The following is a 20121-nucleotide window of genomic DNA, read 5'->3' on the forward strand; positions in this document are numbered from 1 at the left end:
CGGAGAGCCGCGAGAAGTGAGGGCGCGAGATCTCAGCGACGGCGGGTAGACTTGTCCTATACGCCTGTTCAGTGCCGGCGAGCTCGCTGTGTTTGCTCTGTAAGGTGGACCTGAAATGGGCCTGGATTCAATTTACCACGATGCTCTGCATCAGTGGGAACAAAATAAAGAAGAAGAGAACAAGGTCAGCAAGCCACAGCTGTGAGACGGTGTAGGCTACTGGGGTAATTGAGGCTGCCCGGGGCAACTCGCAATATATGCGACCACCTGTGGCCAGCGCTGTAATTTACTCCTCTTCAGAGCACACATACGCCTCCCATCCATCATCAGAATGGTCTGCGTAGCACTGTCCGGTCTGCTTTCCCACAGACAGGCTGCACAATTTTGTGATTTGTAGGCAGAGTTTTATAGCTTTGAAGTTTTAAAGCACAACCTATTGCATTAGTGCCAACAGCACTCTTAAAATGACACCTGTCACACCTGGCAAGACAAAAAGTGTGACACACTGCTTCCATGCTCGACGTCAGTTAATCTGGAAGCGTGGCTAGACAGGCAAGCTCCAAGGCTGCTGCAGCTCCATCAAACTAGTAACCCAGCAAAAGGGAGGCCCAAAAAAAGGAGGCTCAAAATGAATGGGGTAACAAATAACTTTTCTTTTGGACGAAGTTTATCAGTGTAACTGCATTTGGGATCACCAATTATACCAATGGCGTCAACCTATTGTCATGATGCCATGGCCAACCAGCTTGCACTTGTCAGCACAACACCGCAGGTGGAAGGCTGCTGACCACAATGTCATGGCAATAGGTCAACATAGCTGGCTAAAGGGCCTCCTTTGAAAGGCATTTGTCACTCAGTTCCCCAGATCTAACTACAGTGCACTGGTGACAAGAGTGCACTGACACTGTCGAGGACTGTACAGTGATGCACTCCTGGGAAGACCGACATTCCAGTTGGATGGATAACAAGGATGCTTAAATAAATGAAGAAAGGTTCGCTGATCTACTGAAGTCAAGGAGTAAACGATGATGTGGTCCCTGCGTCCAAGCGGTATAGGAATCAGGATTGTTTGGCGAGAGACCCGCTGCCGCCAGGTGCTGAATTCTTGTCAGCTTCAGTGTTGGGCAAGCAAACCCACAGCAGGTGGTGAATGTCGGCCTCACTATTTCTGTTCTTGCAGACTGGACACCCGAGGCGGAGATATAAACCTTAAAATTGCGGCCACTTTCGTGTCATGGCTGGAGTTACAGCGACCCCAACCCGGATCCTTTGAAGCACAACCTCTTCTGCACAGGTAAGACCGCGGGGGAGGGTTACCGCACACAGGGGGATTAGAGCACGTGTGCAGCGCCGAAGGTATTCCTTTCTTGTTAAAAGGATGGTGGTGTCATTCAGAATGAGAACTTGACGCAAAGATAAGGTTCGGGTCACAAGGCAGGTCGCAGAATCTGCAAGGCTTTGTGAGCTCAGGAGGTCACGTAGGACCCACTCAATATGGATTGACTGTGGGATGCATGCCGCTAGATGATGGACATTCCGGTCATTCAAAGCAACATATCTCAATTACATCCCTTCACTGGAGGCAAAAATCACTGAATACCCCTCATCTAACCAAAATATAAAAAGGAAACAGAAAATAGTAGCTGCCACATTACTTGTGGTAGATCTCTACACTGTGCATTAGACTACACTCCAGCATTCTTGGGTGAATGTAAGCAGGGACCAAAACAAATGTAAACATATTAAAATGCACTTTATCCTTATCAAGCAGCCTAATATCGCCATGCTTTGTCAGATATATATGTGCACACTGAAGCTTTTGCCCACCTCACATATGCAGACTGGCACACTTGACAGCGCAGAAAATAAAAAATCATTCACAGCTGATAGGGACTAGTACAAAAGCACTGAGTGTATCGGCTGACAAGCCCGCTGTGCAATGAGTAATCAGAGCAAGCCGTGTCAGGATGCACATATCACAAACAGAACGAGCATGAATAATGAATCCATCCTGGCCAAAATTTAAAAAAAATCAAAAAGCACAAAGAGCCGACTCAGCATGCAGTATTTGTTGTGAGCACAGCATGCACTATGAAGGAAGAGCACAAGACATGCCCCCGCCTGCATGAGAGGCACAGGGCGCGACCCGCACTGACCTTGGCGTTGTGGTGCAGCAGCACTGCAGGGGGGAAGAGCACTAAAGTGCACGGTTTTGTGCATGCAAGGTGATTTCGGCTGCATCGGCGAAGTCCGCCTTGCCAAAGCGGGACGGCTCATGCTAGCCCCGTCCGACTCTGGGCCAGCCCGGCACACAAGGGGGGAGGGAGGGGTTAGGGAGGAAAGGGGGGGACCTCAGGTTAGTCTGGTTAGTGCTCAACCCCTTTCGTCACACATGGTGTGAGGTCACCTCTACTAGTTGGTGGCCTACCTTTAGCCTAAGGTACGTGCATTGGTGCAAACAAAAAAGAATCAGTCTACAATGCAAGTGCGAATCACAAATGATTACATGCAAGGCTAGATTACAGACAAAGCTGCTGTACTACCATGCAAGTGAAATGCCAGGGAATTAGTCACATAGGCACCTCAGTAAACAAAGGCACAATGTGCCGCTAAAAATTTTCCAAAATGTGTTCCAGCTGTGACCGAAATCAATTTTAAGTCTGTGGCAAAAATTCACAATATGCACTATGTGTTGGCACACTTTCAGTGAAATCAAGGCTAAGTGTAATGAACAAACCATCTACTGACTGCTCAATGCATGTTACTTTACCTTCTTTTCGCCCTTCACAAACAAAGTGTATAATTTGTACCTTCGAACCACTACTCACTAATCAACTAATGAACATCTTCATGCATCCTCCACACTAAGATATAATGGAAGATAATTCAGCTCAGTGCCCACTCAATATACCCAGACAATATACCGAACGCATTTCTGAAACGTTACGCTGAATGGATTTCCAAGTATTTGCTTATTTTATACAAGAAATCAATAGAAAATGCAGAACTCCCAGAAATGTGGAAAATAGCCAAGGTAATTCCGGTGTATAAATCAGGAGACCCAGCAAATGCTTCCAACTATCGCCCTATTTCCCTTACATGTACGGCTTGTAAAATCTTAGAACATTTAATTTTGAAGCACATTACAACGTTTGTAGAAAACCACAATTTACTTATTCCCAATCAACATGGCTTCCGAAAAGGTTTGTCCACGACAACGCAATTAGTAGAAACTGTCCACGACCTAGCTATGACAATAGACAAAGGGGGGCAAATAGATATGGTATTCCTTGATTTCTCAAAAGCATTCGACCGGGTATCTCATTCTAAACTTCACTACAAGCTAGTTCACTTTCTTGGAAACGGCTCAATAACTAATTGGATAAAAGCCTACTTAACTGATCGACATCAGTTTGTCTGTTTTGAAAACAGCCAGTCGGATTTAGCAGCAGTATTATCTGGCGTACCACAAGGGTCAGTGCTCGCCCCAATTCTTTTCCTTCTCTTTATTAATGATCTGTGCAAGAATATTGATGCAACAGTACGTATGTTTGCGGATGATTGTGTGATGTACAAAGAAATCAACAGCTCTGCCGACCAAATACTGCTTAACAAATCCCTGCTGTACATATCGGAATGGTGCGACAACTGGCAGATGGCCCTCGACCTGGAGAAAACGGTCTGCATGACCGTCACAAGAAAGAAACAACCATTAAACTTCACTTATGGAATTGAACAGAAGTCCCTTACAAAAGTAGAGCAATTCAAGTATCTTGGTGTGATTATTAGCTCCGATCTACGTTGGAACAAGCACGTGACACACATTGCCACAAAGGCACATTCCGCGCTTTATACCGTAAGACGTTCCCTTCGACTTGCTTCACCTGAAACAAAACTGTTAGCCTACATTTCACTTGTCCGCTCAGTTATAGAATACAGTATTATTGCCTGGTTGCCCTACACTAAACAATATATTGATAGATTAGAAAGTGTTCAGCAAAAAGCTGTCCGCTTCATTTATAACAAATACAGTCGCCATGACTCTCCCTCACTGCTTTTACAAAAAGCCGGCCTATCTACAATTCACACACGAGCTAGACTGTTGCGGCTTAAGTTCTTGTTCCTCCTCTTGAATAACGACACAAAACTTGATAAAACTAGATACCTGCTTACGCCTAATACACGTGTCACAAGAACAAAACATGAAAAACATCTATCTGAATATAGATACCACAGTGATGCATTCAAATTTTCATACTTCCCGCATGTAATCCGTGAATGGAATATGTTGCCTTCTGAAATTGTAAGCCAGCTCACTCCTGAAGCATTCGTGTCGAAGGTAGCAAACCACTTTCAAAACGGTTAACATTGTCACCATGTGTCATTTACCATGTTTCTTTCTATGAGAGTGAAAAGTTCCTTCTCTGCAGTCTTTTATTGTGTACTTTTTCATGCATATGTGCACCCAATCCTGTTACGGCCTCAAAAAGAGGCCAACAGTATGTAATAAATAAATAAAAATAAAATAAATATGCTCAACAGCCTAGCTGTCCTCAGTGACCAACCAATTACTGACATTTCTCAAGTGAGTGTAATGAATAGTTATGCCTATATGCCCCCTGTGAAAGTCGTCGCCTCGCCCACTACCCGAACCCCCCAGAGTCTCAGTGTTGAAGGGGCACTGAGAACTCCATCCTTCTCGGCAAAAATTGATTCTCCGGCTCTCTCTGCATATGCTAAAGTTTGTGCAGCAAGAAAAAAACGCATTTACCACCGAGAAAATTGGATTTAAAAATCTTCTTGCCTGTCAATTCAAACTTGCAACATCCTTACCAAAAAGAACGGTTTGCACAGTTTTGAAGTGAATGACTGTGTAGCATGGCCTCTGGGATACAGGCCCAGAAAAAAGTGCTGACACAAGCATTTTACTTGCGAAATCGCAAGCACCGATATTTTGCATTTTTGTCTTTTTTAGCTAATAAAAGCTCCCTTTTTGCCGTGAGTGGTCTTTCTGAGATTAGATACCAGTCGATACCAGCCATCTTCTATCTGTCCTCAGCGCACCTTTAAAAGATCAGGGTCACCAATTTTTCAGGTGTTCTTTTTTTTTCACTAATAACGATGTGCACCACTGTGCATAGCCTTATGAGTTAAAGAAATAGAAAAGATATGCTCCAGCACGATTCAAAGAATTTATTACATCCCCATTTCTCACTAATATTTTTGGCTTCGGTTTCCAAGGGTTGCGATGTCAGGAGAGAGCACAAAAAACTGTCACAAGTCATATGTGCCAGCAGGACTTTGCACATTCGTTGTTTTGTCATCTGTCAAGAGAACGCTGGACTTGTGGCAGTTGTGTAGTCGACAGCAGATGAAGAAGCAGTGAATTTTTTGTGCTGTTCTGTGAGAGCACTTGACTAGTGGCAGTTTTGTGTACTTCCTTCGACATCGCACCCCGTAGAATTTGAAGATGAAAGCCTCTGCAGAAAACAGCTGTAATGAATATGAGGTTTAATATCCCAAAGCAGCATGGGCTATGAGGGGCATCGTAGTTAGATTAGTAGATTTCATCTCTGAGCAATTTCAGCTAACATCATAAGCACCCTGTGCAAATCTCTACATTAGGAAAACAAGTGTCTCCACCACACTGTGATGACTTCAAGCTATCTGCAGAAGTTACAAGCTGTAAACCCAAATCCATCACTTGCTGCACGTCTAGATTACCAATAACTATGCTGAACAGCTGTGGTCCCACATCGTATAATAAACAATATGAAAATGCGAGCAAGGCAGGAATTTTCTGAGGTTGGCTTCAAGTTAGTACCGAAGTAGTCCTGTAATTTCTCACAAGCTCTCACCAATCCTGACCAGAAAATGAGTATGCCGAAAAGTTAGGAAATGAAGTGTGACAATTTGAGTTAACATTCAACAAACATTAACGTGCAGAGCACTGAACAGCAAAGTGAAGTTTCCTGCAAGCAACCATTCAGCAAATTAGTAATGTGAAAAATACAGACAAAAAGAGCTCGGAAAGGTAACTAAAAGCCACAAAAACAAGGCTGCCAATGCAACATGCACCCATGCCAGAGCAGGCATTGTAACCCGACCAGTGGCTGAGGCTCTGCAAGACGCTTGGCGTCACGGCCTGTCTCACCATGGAAACACTCTTCAGAGCTTGACAGGAAGCCCAACGTCACGCACCAGGCAAAATTTCCTCACAAGGAGTGAATGTCAACTTCCTGTGTGACAGATAAACAAGCTGTGGTGGCCTACCTTTGGTGGCTGGCTTTGTGTTCCATGGCCTTGGGTAGTCTGGGCGCTTTGGTGGTGGCTTTGTCTTGCGCTCTGAGAGGGCTGGAAACACATATGCACGCAATTAGAAGAACGCAACCAGCAGCAAAGGTTGGGTATATGGGGCTAGTTGGTACTACATTTTGGTAAGTGAAGTTGTAGATCAGAGGGGAGGAAGGACACTGGGGAAAGACAGGTGCATACAAAAGCACGAAATTGCTCCGTCCCTGTCTTTGAATTCGTACAACTTTGCTCATCAAAATGCTACAAGCAGCTCTTTCCTCTCAAAAAGGTTGAGAGTTACCTTCACTAGATGTGCAACAAAGTAAAGTGCTTGGCTCCGAGGCAGGCGTCATAGCTCAGACAATGTGACTGCCACACTCTGATCAGGGAAAACATGAAGATATCTGTGTGCTGTGAAGTTTTTATGCAGGGCGCCATCTGTAAAATAATAAGCTGCGCTCTGCTACAATCTTTGCAGCTGTCCATGTGTTGCTAGAAGCATTTCATTTAAATATCCTAACCTGTAGCAAGGGAGTAACTACTCATTAGCATCCAACCAAGTGCAGCCACACAGCTACAAAGGAGCGCTATACAGTTTCCACAGAAACTTCGTGGTTGAAGAAAAATTCGTCTCGGTACAGCCCTCAGGATTTTTCTTCAACTATGACGTTTCCGCGGAAGCTGTAAAGCTTTCCTTTTGTAGCCATGTAGCAGTGTTTGGGTGGGGCTAATGATTAATTACTCCCTCATTATAAATCTAATCCACCATGGGGAATTCACCTAAACATTGGACAAGTTCCTAACTTTTTAGGCTACAATGAACAGAGGCTTTTCCCTCCGTGTTACAGAAAATTTCCAAGATTTGGAAACAAAGCTGGAGTAAGGGATAAGTCGAACGCAAAACAAGTGACAGCCCTAGTAGTAACCTGAGACATGCAGTATGGCAGTAATAAAAAATTGTTCAAAAGGAAAACACTACAGTTACATGTGACAGCTGTAGCCATAGTGAGGTTTTCATGTCACCTAGTTGGGCGATACTTTTTTGTCTGGTTCATTTACAGCTGTCGAGTAATACAAGCGAAAATGAGACATATTGACATGGAGACATAAATGGGCATTTAGTTCAGACTGCCTGCTCAATAACAAAAGCTTCACGTGACGCAAGCGTATACGGAGCCACTTCGCACAATGTTATGACGTCACCAGAACACATGTGAGCAGTGCTGCTGTTAGAGCAACACAAACAGTGCCTGTTACCTCCTGTAAAACCATAAATACTATTGCACTGAGCTCCACAACACTCACGCAGCGACGACAGAAACAAGTGACATCTGCACAGCTAGCAACGTCACAGAGGCCGTTTTGTGCAACAGACAGTGACCAGCGGACACAGAAAGAGATGGTTTATGGTTTATGAGGGTTTTACGTCCCAAAGTGACTCCGGCTATGAGGGACACTGTAGTGAAGGGCTCCGGGAATTTCGACCATCTGAGGTTCTTTAAACATGCACTGACGCCGCACAGTGCCCGGGCCTCTAGAATTTCGCCTCCATCGAAATTCGACTGCCGCAGCCGGGATCAAACCCGCGTCTTTTGGGTCAGCAGCCAAGCGCCATAACCACTGAGCCACTGCGGCGGAAACTATAAACCACGAACCATAAACACAAAACATTTGCACATATATATATAATAATTTTCAAAAGGAAGAATGAGGCAAACAGCTGGCTCACCAGATTTCACTGAGGGCGCTCCCTTCCCTGAGGAATGAACTGATGCTGCATCAGCACCTGGATAAACAACAATTAGAGCGTTGCTCAACAGAAGCAAAAGCCGATGCTAGTGTAGAATCCATCAAACAATTCTAACTCAGGCAATCTGAACAAATTTCCTGCCTAAGTGAGGCAAAGATAGAGTCATAAAAGCCACAGAATAAGATATAAAAGTCAAGAAGAACACAGTGCTGGTGTTGCAAGAAGTGGCTTCATGACGACACTGCTGAGCAAATGAGAGGGAAAAAAAATGAAAACAGAACAAAAATTGTGTATAAGCATTCAAACTGTACTGATTTTAAGGCAAAAATTGCATGAATGATGATGTTCAGGCAAATAAAAAATACAGAATGAAAATATTTACGCGTCAGCGTCACTAAGTTTACATGTGCATAATCAACACGTGTGACAGACGAAATGCAGATGTGACAATACGAGAACGAAAACACGAAATGTTTTTGCCAGCAGCAGGTAAATAATGCCTTGGTTCCAGTTACAAAGATGATAATATATGTGGCCCCTTTGTGGGCAAGTCTGAGAACAGCATGGTACGTTACCCTTTGCCAGTCAAAATCGATGTACGAGCTCATGTTATCTCCATTCATATTTTGCTAACACATGCACAGAACTTAAAAAGACGATAATCTACAGGTGTATCGATGCCTCAATGGAGAGTTGCAATCAAAGTGCAGAAAAGAATGATAATTTATAGGCTTATTGATGTCTCAGTTGAGCTCTAAAGTCTAAGTGGGCCACTGTTTCGTTCGTTATTTTTGAAGTTTCGAAATGTATTGGCTCCAGCCACAGACTTTAAATAATAACATGCAGGCAGCTATCAGTAACAAACTCACAACCAATTCCTTCCTGAAGCAAAACTCTACATCTCCCTGTTTAACAATTTCGTAACAACAATTAACGGATCTTTACATTTCAAAGCAACACTGTGTACTATGAGGTATGGCATGGTGGAGGGCTCTGGATTAATTTCGACCACCCGGGGATCTTCAACATGCATCGAAATCTCATTAAGGCGGCATTTTCACAGGTGACCATTACAGCCGAGATTGAACCCACCTAGTCATGCTCAGCAGCCAAATGCCACGCACCAACTGAGCGCCACCGTGATGGTTATAAACATTATAAAAGTTTCATACCAAGTATATGCGATGGTGTCAATGAAGTACGTGCAATTCCCTAGGGGTTCAGGACACCGCTGCCAAAAACGGTCAGGCAGTGCCAGTGCTATGCAGTACACATGTTGACCAATCCAGCACCGAGATGCACGCCTTGACATCTCACATGCTTTAGCGCTCAGTTGCCTCACTGCATGCAAACAGCACTTTTCAGACAAGAGGGGGAGAGAGAGTTAAAGAGGGAGATGGAATACGAAGAGAGGGTGGGAGGCGATGGCTGGTGCATGGGGAGAGTAGGTACAGCGTGTTCCACTGATTGCTGGTTTGGATCAGGTGTCACGCAGTGATTGCCGGACTGCACAATGCCAGCCGCTCGCATGATCTGAGCTCATCAGCGAGAGCGGCTGCTCCGTCCAAGGGGAACCCTAATGCTAATGCATACTCTGCCGTGTCAAATTTCATGGATTGTCTATAATTTTTTTTCTTTTGAATAAGAGTTGCTCAGATTGCTGCAGTGAACAATTCATTGCATGCAAACTACGGTAGGATCTATGAGATGTGAGCAGCAGACAAAATCAATGTGATTTGCTGCCACCCTTGCGTGTTGGCAACGGCTGGAATCATAAATGTAGGAGACATCCCGAAATTTGTTACTGAGAACCTTGAAAACAGGACGCTATTCCTTTGAGCACAAAAACAAGTCAAAATTTCCAAGAACATTTTGTGTGTATCCTCTGAAAACGACAATTTGTATGTGCAGCCATTACCAAGGTTAACATCATCAGCAGACCACTGTGAACCATGGCTGCACCAGCTAATGAGCAGGTGAATCAAAATAAGTGGCCGTGACTGTTGCGGCTACCGAAAAAAAAAAATTCTCAGGGACACTTAGATTATGTGTTGGCAATGCGATAGCACTAGAAGCTGTTGATGCCATTAAAATGAGTTTTACGTCATGCTTCCATGGTTACGTTTGCAGGCCCCTACACGTCTGTCTGCACACAATCAGACATGTTTTCAGGCCATCTATCTGGGAGCTAGGTGTTTCCCCGAAGGCGTCTAGAGGTGGTGACACAAACGCAATGGATATGCAACAAAACATATAGTTGTCACTTCCAGTCTGGTAAATTCCCTCCAGCTAATGGGTGAATTTTATGACCGACATCACATTTTTTTTCCCGATGAGACTTAAAATGCATCAAAAACATCAAAAACACCAGAAGCACACAGCTGTAGCTGCTGCAAACTGCGTTACTATTCCTCATCAACTCGTACTTCATCACCCTAGCTGACACATCAGCAAACATACAGCTGCCCTATCAAAAATGTTCAGTGAAGATGAAACAATGAAGGAGATACTGGGTAAGGCAGCGTACCTTTCATGACGGTACTCTCATGCGCCGTGGTGGTGCTGTCAGCCGTGTCATCCTTGGAGGAATCGCCAGCTCTGAAAGACACGCCAATTACACAGACTGAGTGAACAAGAAATGATATTTGGAAAAAGAAGAATTTCCTATTCTAAGGATCTCTATCAGATCAGTAAAGAAGATTTTCGCACAAGAAGCCAAAAGAGAGAGAATGAACTTTGCTTATGGAATTCATATCTATGCCTGAAGAGCATTCTAGTTCTCTAAAAGGGTAATAGAAACCAAGACTAGCATTACATTATTGAGAATGGCTGAGTAGTACATAAAGCGAGACTTTTACAATTGCAAGTGTTCTTTCATTTCAACATTGGTCCCAAATGTTGCGAGCATAAAAAGCAATTTAAGAAAGAAATCAAACTTTTTCGTGACCATGGAATGAAAGTTTCGCAATGAGACAACAATGCCAAAGCCTTGTAAAGTAACAAAAGCTTCTCAGGCACAATGACGGAGGCAACTGTTTTCCTGTTCAGTTTGAAAACTTGACGACAGACATAAGGTTAAGAAATGAGGGAGAATAGGCTGAACATGCAACAGGAAGAGGCACAATGCCTGCTTCAGAATGAAGGAGAAAGGATGCAGAGAAAGAAAGCGAAACTTTACAAGATGGCACTTGCAGTACAAAAGGCAGAGCAATATCCATTAATTTACACTTGCTCACATTCCAGTTCAGCTCTCTAGCTTTAGTTCAGTGTGGCAGAACTGCTCACACTATAATCGCTGGAACCACTTCCAGGAGCAGATTTTTAAGGAACAGCAGCTTGACGTCTCTCCTCTAAGCGGGAAATATTTTGCAGAAAACTGCACTGGCTCACATTTTTTTTTTTGACAAAATGAGATGAAGAAAAGCACTGCGCAAACAGGTCAAGCCCCTTCAAAGTACAAGATAAGAATTTATTTTCTCATGGACTGAAATATTAAAGGTGCACTGAAGAGGAATCTGAATTTGTCTTTTTGCCGCGGGAACTCGATCTACATGTTCCGAGCTTTCTTAGAAACCTCGATTTATTGCCCTGTGTGGCCGATTTCCCTAATTAAATTGAATTAACGTCCGGCTCCCACCTTTTTTTTTTTTTAATTCTCCCTCGTACGGTGGGCGGAGTCGACCAACGCGTGGAGTGCCTTTCACCCAGTCCCGTGGCGGTTTGCCGCTCTGCCATCGGCGGAGTAATACGTAGTAGTAATAATACGTAGTAGCAAATAGTCCGCGCGTATTTTTATTTCTGCGGGCTTACGTTTGTGGCTATATTATCTGCGAATGAAACTATTTATTCATGGAAACCTAAAAAACAAAATAAAGTGAAAGCAAAGCCTCCATGGAGCTGGCTGAAAGACACTTCACGTGTTGGTCGACTCCACCCACCGTACGGGGAGAATTAAAAAAATAAAGGGGGGAGCCGGACATTAGTTCGATTTAATTAGGGAAATCGGCCACACAGAGCAATAAGTCGCAGTTTCTAAGAATGCTAGGAACGTGTAGATCGAGTTCCCGCGGCAAAAAGACAAGTTCAGAATCCTCTTCAGTGCACCTTTAACATTCATTCACCTTCCTGCTTTCCATGCCTCGTGTCCCGAGCTTACTATTCAGTCAGTGAATGCGTAATTAACAAAATCAACCAGCAAAATATGCAGTACAATAGGAGTATAAATTCTAAACTCCAAGCCATTTAAAATCACTACTGGACGATTCGTCCAGTTTTCCATGAAGCATTACGAAATAAAGTTCAATCTTACGGTGAATCCTGATGGCGTTCGCTTGTTGGCGTTGCGTCGTCAGCCTCGGTTCGCACACTGCCCCTCGAAGATGTGCTGCACCTCGTCGGTTTTCGCAGCGTAGGTGGCAAGGCATTCGGCCGGACAGGCTGTTGCTTCGCCCCCTCCAGGTTAGTGAACACCTTGCTCTTCACCTCCTTCACCTGAATCACGAAGAAAAGAACAGCCACATTATGTTCACTGCAGGACAAAGGCCTCTCCCAATTACCTCCATTTAACTCTGTCCCGCGCCAGCTGCGACCACACTGTACTGTAAAGGTCCTCATTTCATCTGCTCACCCGACTTTCAAATGACTCTGCTGCCCTCTGCTATGCTTATTCCCTCTTCGAATCCAGCCTAGAGATGAATTTGTTTCCTAACTCATTCCGCTCTCTTGCTGTCTCTTAATATACTTTTACCATTTTCCTTTACATAGCTTCCTGCATTGTCCTCAATTTAATTTCATGCAGGCAAAGCAACCACTCCAGCGCTTGTAACTCGTCGAAATAGCCAAAATTTGTTGGGCTACAGCGCCAACGGTAACTGTGTTTTCAAAATTTTTAAAACATTAAAGGGAGACTGAAGCACTTTTTCTGAAAATCGGGCTAGCAGCGGCATCCTATAGTTTTTCAAGCTGTATACTGGAATATCGCATCCAAATAAGGCAAAAACAAGCGCGAATTGCCTTTTTTAACCGAAATATGCGGCCTGTGCCGCGGGGCACACCGCGCGGCGCGCCGCCTCCCGTGATTGGTCAAGAGAGGTCGTGACGTCACTTTGAGGACTGGAGAAGCTGCCAATGCGGATGCGGCGCTGCGTTGAGGGCAGATCGCAGCTTTCCGTGGCGTTGTAAAAGCGAATACGGCGACTATTTTTTTTTTACTGACCTCCGTAGAAAAGGATACTACAATTTGCTCATTCCACGTATCGCCTGAAACCAAAAAAGACACAAGCAAAAAATTCTACGCCTAGCACAAGCATACGCCAGCGTCAAAGACGCGATGCAGACCATGCGTAAAAGGTGCCAGCACAACCTCGGCTCGTATTCTCTGAAAGGAAGGGGTGCGAACAATACTAAAGTCAATTACCACCACCGGACGCCTCCTGGCTCGCCCGGAAGAGCGTCATCCTAAAGAAAAGGCCCAAAGCACTGTGTACAAAAAATCCTGTTCTCAGCACCCGGCGTTGCAGGTTGGGGCAAGAAAGTATTTCAAGGAAACGATGAAGGAGCACAAAGTTGGTGTCAAAATTAGCGAAGCTCAGTGGCCAAGCACTGCGAGGCATGTGACCACAAGATAGTGACGCAATCGTGGTGCGCTGAAAACCAAGCCAAATACGCGCACAAATACGCTTCACTCCTGGCGCGTTCAGCAGATGCCAGAAAATATTAATCGCTGCCTCGGAAACGTTCGCCCTTCCTAGATTTGCAGTTTAGGTCCAGTGAAGTAGTTGCCAACTATATGTGTGTTTAAAAGCCAAGCTAGCTGCAACTCGCCCGCTGCCACAACTTGATGAAGAAACCGAGTAAGGTTGCGGTGTTTTTTGCAAAAACTCGGTTGGCATTCATTTCTCTCATAAATTTGCATCCGAAATCAACGTCGAACGCTTTCATTTTAATTGCTTAGCTAGGATTAAACGAGATGCCGCATATGAAGAGCTTCGATGCTTGCTTGCTTTGCTTTATTGTGCTTTGCTCTGCTTGCTTGCTTGCTTGCTTGGACACGTCGAACCGAGTATAAAGTCACTAACCGAGCCTTGCTGAGCATGTCTCAGGTGGTCTGGCCGCACCTAAGCTGAGGAGAGCGACACATGCTTAAGCCTCTATAAGGTTTCTTCAGGGGCTAAGTGAGCATGTTTCTACTTTTAAAAGAGGCGCTTCTTTGGAATGGTGACACGCCTCTTATGGGCGAGGAAATCAATGGAACTGTGTCATGGTTCAGCCGCGCCTTTTCGACAGAAATCTCCAGAGATCACACTAGGACAAGCTCTGCCTGTAGCCGCTCTTACGAAAGTGTTTCGAGCAGAGTAAGCTTGCTTTAGTCGGCTTGAATTCTTCCGTCACAGCAGCGAGCGGTTGCGCTGCGAGCTTGTGATCTTGCGGAAAACAGTGGAAGACGACACAGTCGCGGCCGTAGTTGTTCGTGGACACGAACGCAGAGTAGTACCCGTTGAATCTGATTCTCAAGGTCGGCTGACACGCTTTGTACGTTACAACGCACGCAGTACGAGGAACAACGCATGCAGCACGAGAAACAACGCGCGCTGAAAGCGCGCTCAGGTGCGCCGAAGCATCCCCGGCTCCTCAACATGACGTCATGCTGGCCGACATGGACGAGGTTTCCCTCTCCGCTGTTCCCCTCTCCTGCGCTCGCGCGGGGCGCGGGAAATTTAAACATCGCATTTTTAATTGGTGATTGCGCCACTGTTTTAGCCAAAATCGAAAAAATAATTTCACAGACATGATCAGCAATGACAGTACTTCAAAACCCTAGAAGGTTAGCTGATTCGAAAACCGCCTCAGTATCCCTTTAATATCATGGTGGGCTGCTCGCCTTTCAATAAATAAGAAGACCAACAGTAATCGTTAAAAAGTTTAGTTAACCAGCCTACTAGTTAGCACGCCTTGATACACTACACTTCTAAAGTACTCTTCTAACTCAAAAAGCATATTTTAAAAAATTGCAGAACATCTTAGGAGAAATATCTGGAATTAGACACTGCTTCTTTGTGCAATAACTTTAAAAGTTAGTTGCATAAAACTGTCCACTCGCTAGCATCGGTTCAAGAGGCTCTAACCTTTCCTGTGCAAGTGTTGCATTCTGTGTGTACAGTTTTATGCATAGAGTTTCTTACTATTACCTAGAGGGAAAGCTGGCAAGCCGTCTATGGGAGTTTGCATGGCGACCCCACGTGACCACCTCAGCCACCATGGGCGCTCAAAGCATCATGGGGCGGTGAGCTACTTGCTGCGGAACTGCAACTTTTGGCCAAAAAATAATAGAAAAATAAAGCTGTTTGATAACTACAAACGTCCTAACATTGAAAATCTGGTCTAATGATTGCAACAAATGAGCAGAAAAGCATTTAAGTGCAAAGTTTGCCCAAAATAAGAGACGACTCGCTCTCCTATTGGCCAAGTAAAGAACACTATAAAAACTAATATTTCGTAATTAACAGGCGCACTTTTAAAAGTAAATATGTTTTAAAAAAAAATATTGTTGCTTAAACACTATAAGAGGTTTTTAATGCATTTCAGAAAAGTGAAACCTTTTATTGGCGTCGTGTGCTGTTGCGTTTTCACTACTATAAGTTTTGCACACTGCGTTCGCGCGAAAGTCGTCTGCGCACACACGAACAGCGTTTTCGGAATGAAACATCTTAGTAGTGCCACTCCGTGTTCCCGAAAAATTACGACTGTGCCGCAACAAGTAGCTCACCGCCCCATGGTGCTTTGGGCGTCCATGGTGGCTGAAGTGCAGCGCCGCCAGCTCTCCCTCTAGGTAATAGTAAGAAACTCTATGGTTTTATGCGTGTTACACGCTCCAAAACAGTTGCCAGTCTTCTCTGCAGGCAGTGAACACAGTCGGCTGCATCGACTACACTGCGAGTCCACACGACTAGCAAACGAAACTTTGCCATTTTTATGAGAAAACCACCGTGCGTGATAAGAAATGTGACATTAGAGCCAATGTCACATGTTTCAAGATTTGCCACATTCATTTGCCCAGTCCATACATTGTAGCACAGCTCATAAATAGGTGCTGAGAAAAATATTACAGTCAATAAAAGCTTGATTACGAATTTTGAATGAAAAATTAACATTTTATATTTTTTTTAATTTCCTAAACTTTATGCATATATTGGTTGAGGTGAGGCTTAATTTGCTCTATTGATGGAGAGGGTGTTTGCATGGTGCGTAACAAAAAAAAATGCTGCCGAAGGAATTGAGAGAGGGGGATAAGTGAGCTTGATTTTCAGGGCGTGAGAGGGGGACGTTCCCACAGGTTGCCCCTTGGACACGTGCCTGCATCAGATACACTGGATACAAATTTAAAAAGTCAGGACACATATGCTTACCTTTGGCTTTGCCTTGTCGTCGGCCATGCTTGCAGCCAGTTTTGAAGTGACATCATCCCACCGGCCCTTTTTTGGCTGCCTGACAATTTTCTTAGCTGTCTCTTCACCTTCTGCTTTGCTTGCCTCTATCATTGCCCTGACTTTAGAGACTACCACTTTTGGTGGTGGCTTTGGGTATGAAATGGGGGCCCTCTTTGCAGTGGTTTTTTCAGGCTTGCCCATTTTCTCTGAGCTGGCAGGCTTGGCCTCTTCAGCTGTTGCCCCCGGCTTGTCAGCATCGGCGTGATCAGCATCCTTCGTTTCAGGCTCTGCAACCTCCCTGGCTTGACCTTCACCCGCCCCCTCAGCAGGGCAGGCGTCCGGACTGCCGCCCTCTTCGTGGGCTGCCTGCTCATCACTGGCAGCAGTTTCCCTCACATCCACAGCTTCACTAGCAGGCTGTTCAGGCTCTGCAGTTGCTTCATCTTGCTTCCCGTCCAACATGGGATCCTCGGAGACTGGCGCCTGCAGACGAAGGGATGGCAGGCGCTTCCCAGCAGGCGAAGGGGCACGGCCACAGTCCGGGCAGCAGTCCGGATGGAGATTTCGTCTCTGAAATTCCGACTCGGAGACGGCGCCACTATCTTGGCTGCTGCAGGTGGACCATCGCATCATCTTGTCTTCACACGGGCTCACTGCCGTTCCGGCTTCACTCTGGTTCTCGACCTCAGAATCCCCTTGGAAGCCAGTGTCTGTGCTGCGCACAGTGTACGCTGATGTGGGTCGCTTGGGCCTCGTGCCATCCTCACCCTGCAGGCTGCTCAGGTTGACTGCGGTCAGTGCATCTGCTGCACTTGTAAGTTCGCACTCCACAGAACCGATGCTGGTCGCAAACCCAGATGAGCACTCAAGGCTGTCAGTTGTCCGTTTGGCACCCGATTCATCCGAGTTCAGATCCCCAGCCACAGAGGGGGACGTTTCTGAAACGGTGCGACTAAGTGGAGGGGGCTCATTGGTGATGATGGCTCCGCTGCGGGCCATCACCGTGTTGAGGTAGTCTACTTGGTCAGGAAAGTTATACTGCAGTATTCGCAGCACATTACTGCTTATCATAGGAATGTTCTCATCCATGAGCGGGTCGCCTGGCTTGAAACTTGCAGAAGCACTGGCAGACTCCTCATCATCCAGTCGCTCTTCATCCATGATCTCAGCCACGTCGTCTATAGAAAACGAATTGGGAAGGACCCCCTGGTGTGATTGTCCATCAACAGAAACGGTGACATCTCTCATGGCACCGTCTGTCAGAATTCCTAGGCTCTCCTGCTTTGAAGCATCATCCATCTCGTCCATGATTTCAGCAATAGGTGACAGGAAGTCTACACCTCCAACAGCACCTTCAGGGCTCTGCGAAAGCGGCTGTTTAGCACACTTGTTCTCGAACTCGTCGGTATTTTCATGAATAGGAGAAAGAGCATTTTTCGAAACTGTGCTTGGATCAGGTGCTGGTTGCTGTGGCGGCAGTTCACTCATCAGCGCTGAACGAAGCTCCTGAAGAACCTCTGGGCTCACACGATTATGCACTGACAAGTCTCGACGATCATATTCATCGGAGTCACTGTCTGGGGAACCAGTGGCAGCAGCGTCCCTCCACAATGGAGCATGCTCTGCTGGATATAAAGCAGGCTCAGTTTTACAGCTCCCACTATAACCGCCTACATCACACACTTCATCAGCTGTATCTGCTTCCTTTTGCTTTGACCTTGAAGGCCTGCCTGGGAACCCAAGCTTTGGGAGGCGGGACAGCGGTGTTGCGCTTTTCGGTTTGACAGCTGGCTGGTCATTCTCTGTCTGAGGAGATGCTGGTAACTCAGGTAATGTTGGCACAGATTGCTGGACTCGCAGTTTTACCTTTGACTCTGGGACAAAGATGCCATGGTTTGGACGGCATGTAAAGTAGGCTACACCATCAACGGTGCCACTATGCTTGCCCCCAGCTGCGTCATCAAGCTCAACACCACACAGAACTCCCTCAGCAAAATGTGTCTCCCCATAATACCGAAGCACACCATGTTTCAGTTCTCCTATAGACACATGATCACCAATCCTAAGATGCTTGTGAGTTCTCCTCAAAGCATTGTCAACCGGGGTCACCGCTGTGCCTTGATGATTCACTGAACTAGTAGCTGCCGTTGGATGCGGATCCGGTTCCGAAGGAAAGCTTGATGTTGCTTTTGGGAGCAGTCCTGTGAAGTCTTCTAATTTCTTGGGGACAACCCGCTGAGGCCTTGGAATGAAACGAGCGATCTTGGAGCTCCTCTGCTGCCCAGTGTCAGGCCTGTGACCCTGGACATTCAGAAAGTTCAGATGAAAGTAAGCAAACACAAGCACAACTGCCACTACATGCACATACACCTAGTACACCACGACAGGCGTCTGCACTGCCACTATCAAGTCAGGCGCAGCACAATCCAAGGGCACAGACCACACATGGGGACACACACAATTCACACAACCATCCCACGAGACACTTGCTGCCCCCAAAGTGGAGTGGTGTAGCCACTGCTCTGAAGCTTCTGCGGAGAAGCGTTTTCCTGTTCTCTCAAGGGGACGTCCTCCTCTCCAATCAGAAAAGGAAACACGCTCCTCCCCGCCACCACCAAAATAAACACGCACACCCTTCGCTCCAGCCCTTTCATTTCTCAACGTGTTCCCATCCCATCCAGATGCCTCTCCTCCACATCCATTTCGGGTTCCCCCTCCTCCCTCGCAGCAACTTCGGAGAGGGCGAACTGCAGGCACTCCTGACCCACATTCGAGGGACCCGCCGTTTCGCCCTTGCCACGCGGCACCAACATTAGAGCGGAGGAGGAAAAATAAATGGACGGGAGGAACATGAAATGAGCCCGCAAAAGCACGGTCAGGTGCAGGTTTTAAACAAGCAAATGTCAAAGAAAAACACCGGCTCGAAAAATAAAGACGTGAGGCGCCGCACGAGCGACGAACAATACGACGGGCGAGGCGCGGCGCGCAAGTTACCGAGCGGCCTGTCTGGACGGCAGGAGGGAAAGGTGTGCCGTCTCACGCACAGCAGGACGTAGGGATGAAAGAACTGCGCGTGTCGTACGCGCACGGCCAAGAAGACCGGCGGGAAAAGCCGTTCGCATCGCAATGTCAGCGAGAACGTACTCGCGCACCTGCCCGCGCTCCCTTTATTCTTTCTGTTTTCAACCTGGTGAACGCAGGTAAACAATCGCTTTCGTGGCAGTTTATTTAAACCACCCCGATTTTATCCGCCATGAAATAAGGATCCTAGATCCAGCAGGATGGAAAAAAAAAATGTAAGAGAAAAATGAAACCATAGACCTGGAGGACAGCTATCTCCATCAGGTCGAAAGCGGCCGCTACCACCGGTTTCCACGAACAGCAGACATTATTTCGCATTTTGCTCACGTTTTTCCTGCACCGGGCGGCTTCCTTGAGGTAAGTGTGCTCTGCGGTCGCACACAGACACCCGCACCGTTACCGACTTCGGTTTTTGTGTCAAGGGGCAAGCAGAAAGAAGTAACTTAAGAAAGTAAGCTACGAGCCAGCCCATTACCGCACCAATAAACAATACATAATTTGCCCAACACTTGAGAATGGGCAGTTAATTGTCATGTCTCTCTCAAACACACGAAGACAATCGCAGCTAGG

The 20121-nt window shown here is 46.0% G+C and overlaps 1 protein-coding gene across 3 annotated transcripts in view; it reads right to left on the minus strand.

Annotated features, from left to right (window-relative positions):
- The window catches only part of LOC149372419 (uncharacterized), a 128314-nt gene that overhangs the window by 87239 nt on the left and 20954 nt on the right, over positions 1-20121 (minus strand). For 2 of the 3 annotated variants that reach the window (XM_089566896.1, XM_089566894.1), the window contains exons 3-8: positions 16450-18771; positions 12354-12535; positions 10572-10642; positions 8024-8080; positions 6274-6354; positions 2157-2294 (exon numbers count right to left, since the gene is read on the minus strand). In XM_089566896.1, the coding sequence (XP_089423022.1) occupies positions 2157-2294; positions 6274-6354; positions 8024-8080; positions 10572-10642; positions 12354-12535; positions 16450-18771 (2851 nt within the window). The remainder of the gene's footprint in view (positions 1-2156; positions 2295-6273; positions 6355-8023; positions 8081-10571; positions 10643-12353; positions 12536-16449; positions 18772-20121) is intronic. The other variant, XM_089566897.1, reaches the window with a different exon arrangement.

This window comes from Amblyomma mixtum, chromosome 1 (genome assembly GCF_055824585.1).
Source record: "Amblyomma mixtum isolate Tamu chromosome 1, ASM5582458v1, whole genome shotgun sequence".
Taxonomy (NCBI): domain Eukaryota; kingdom Metazoa; phylum Arthropoda; class Arachnida; order Ixodida; family Ixodidae; genus Amblyomma; species Amblyomma mixtum.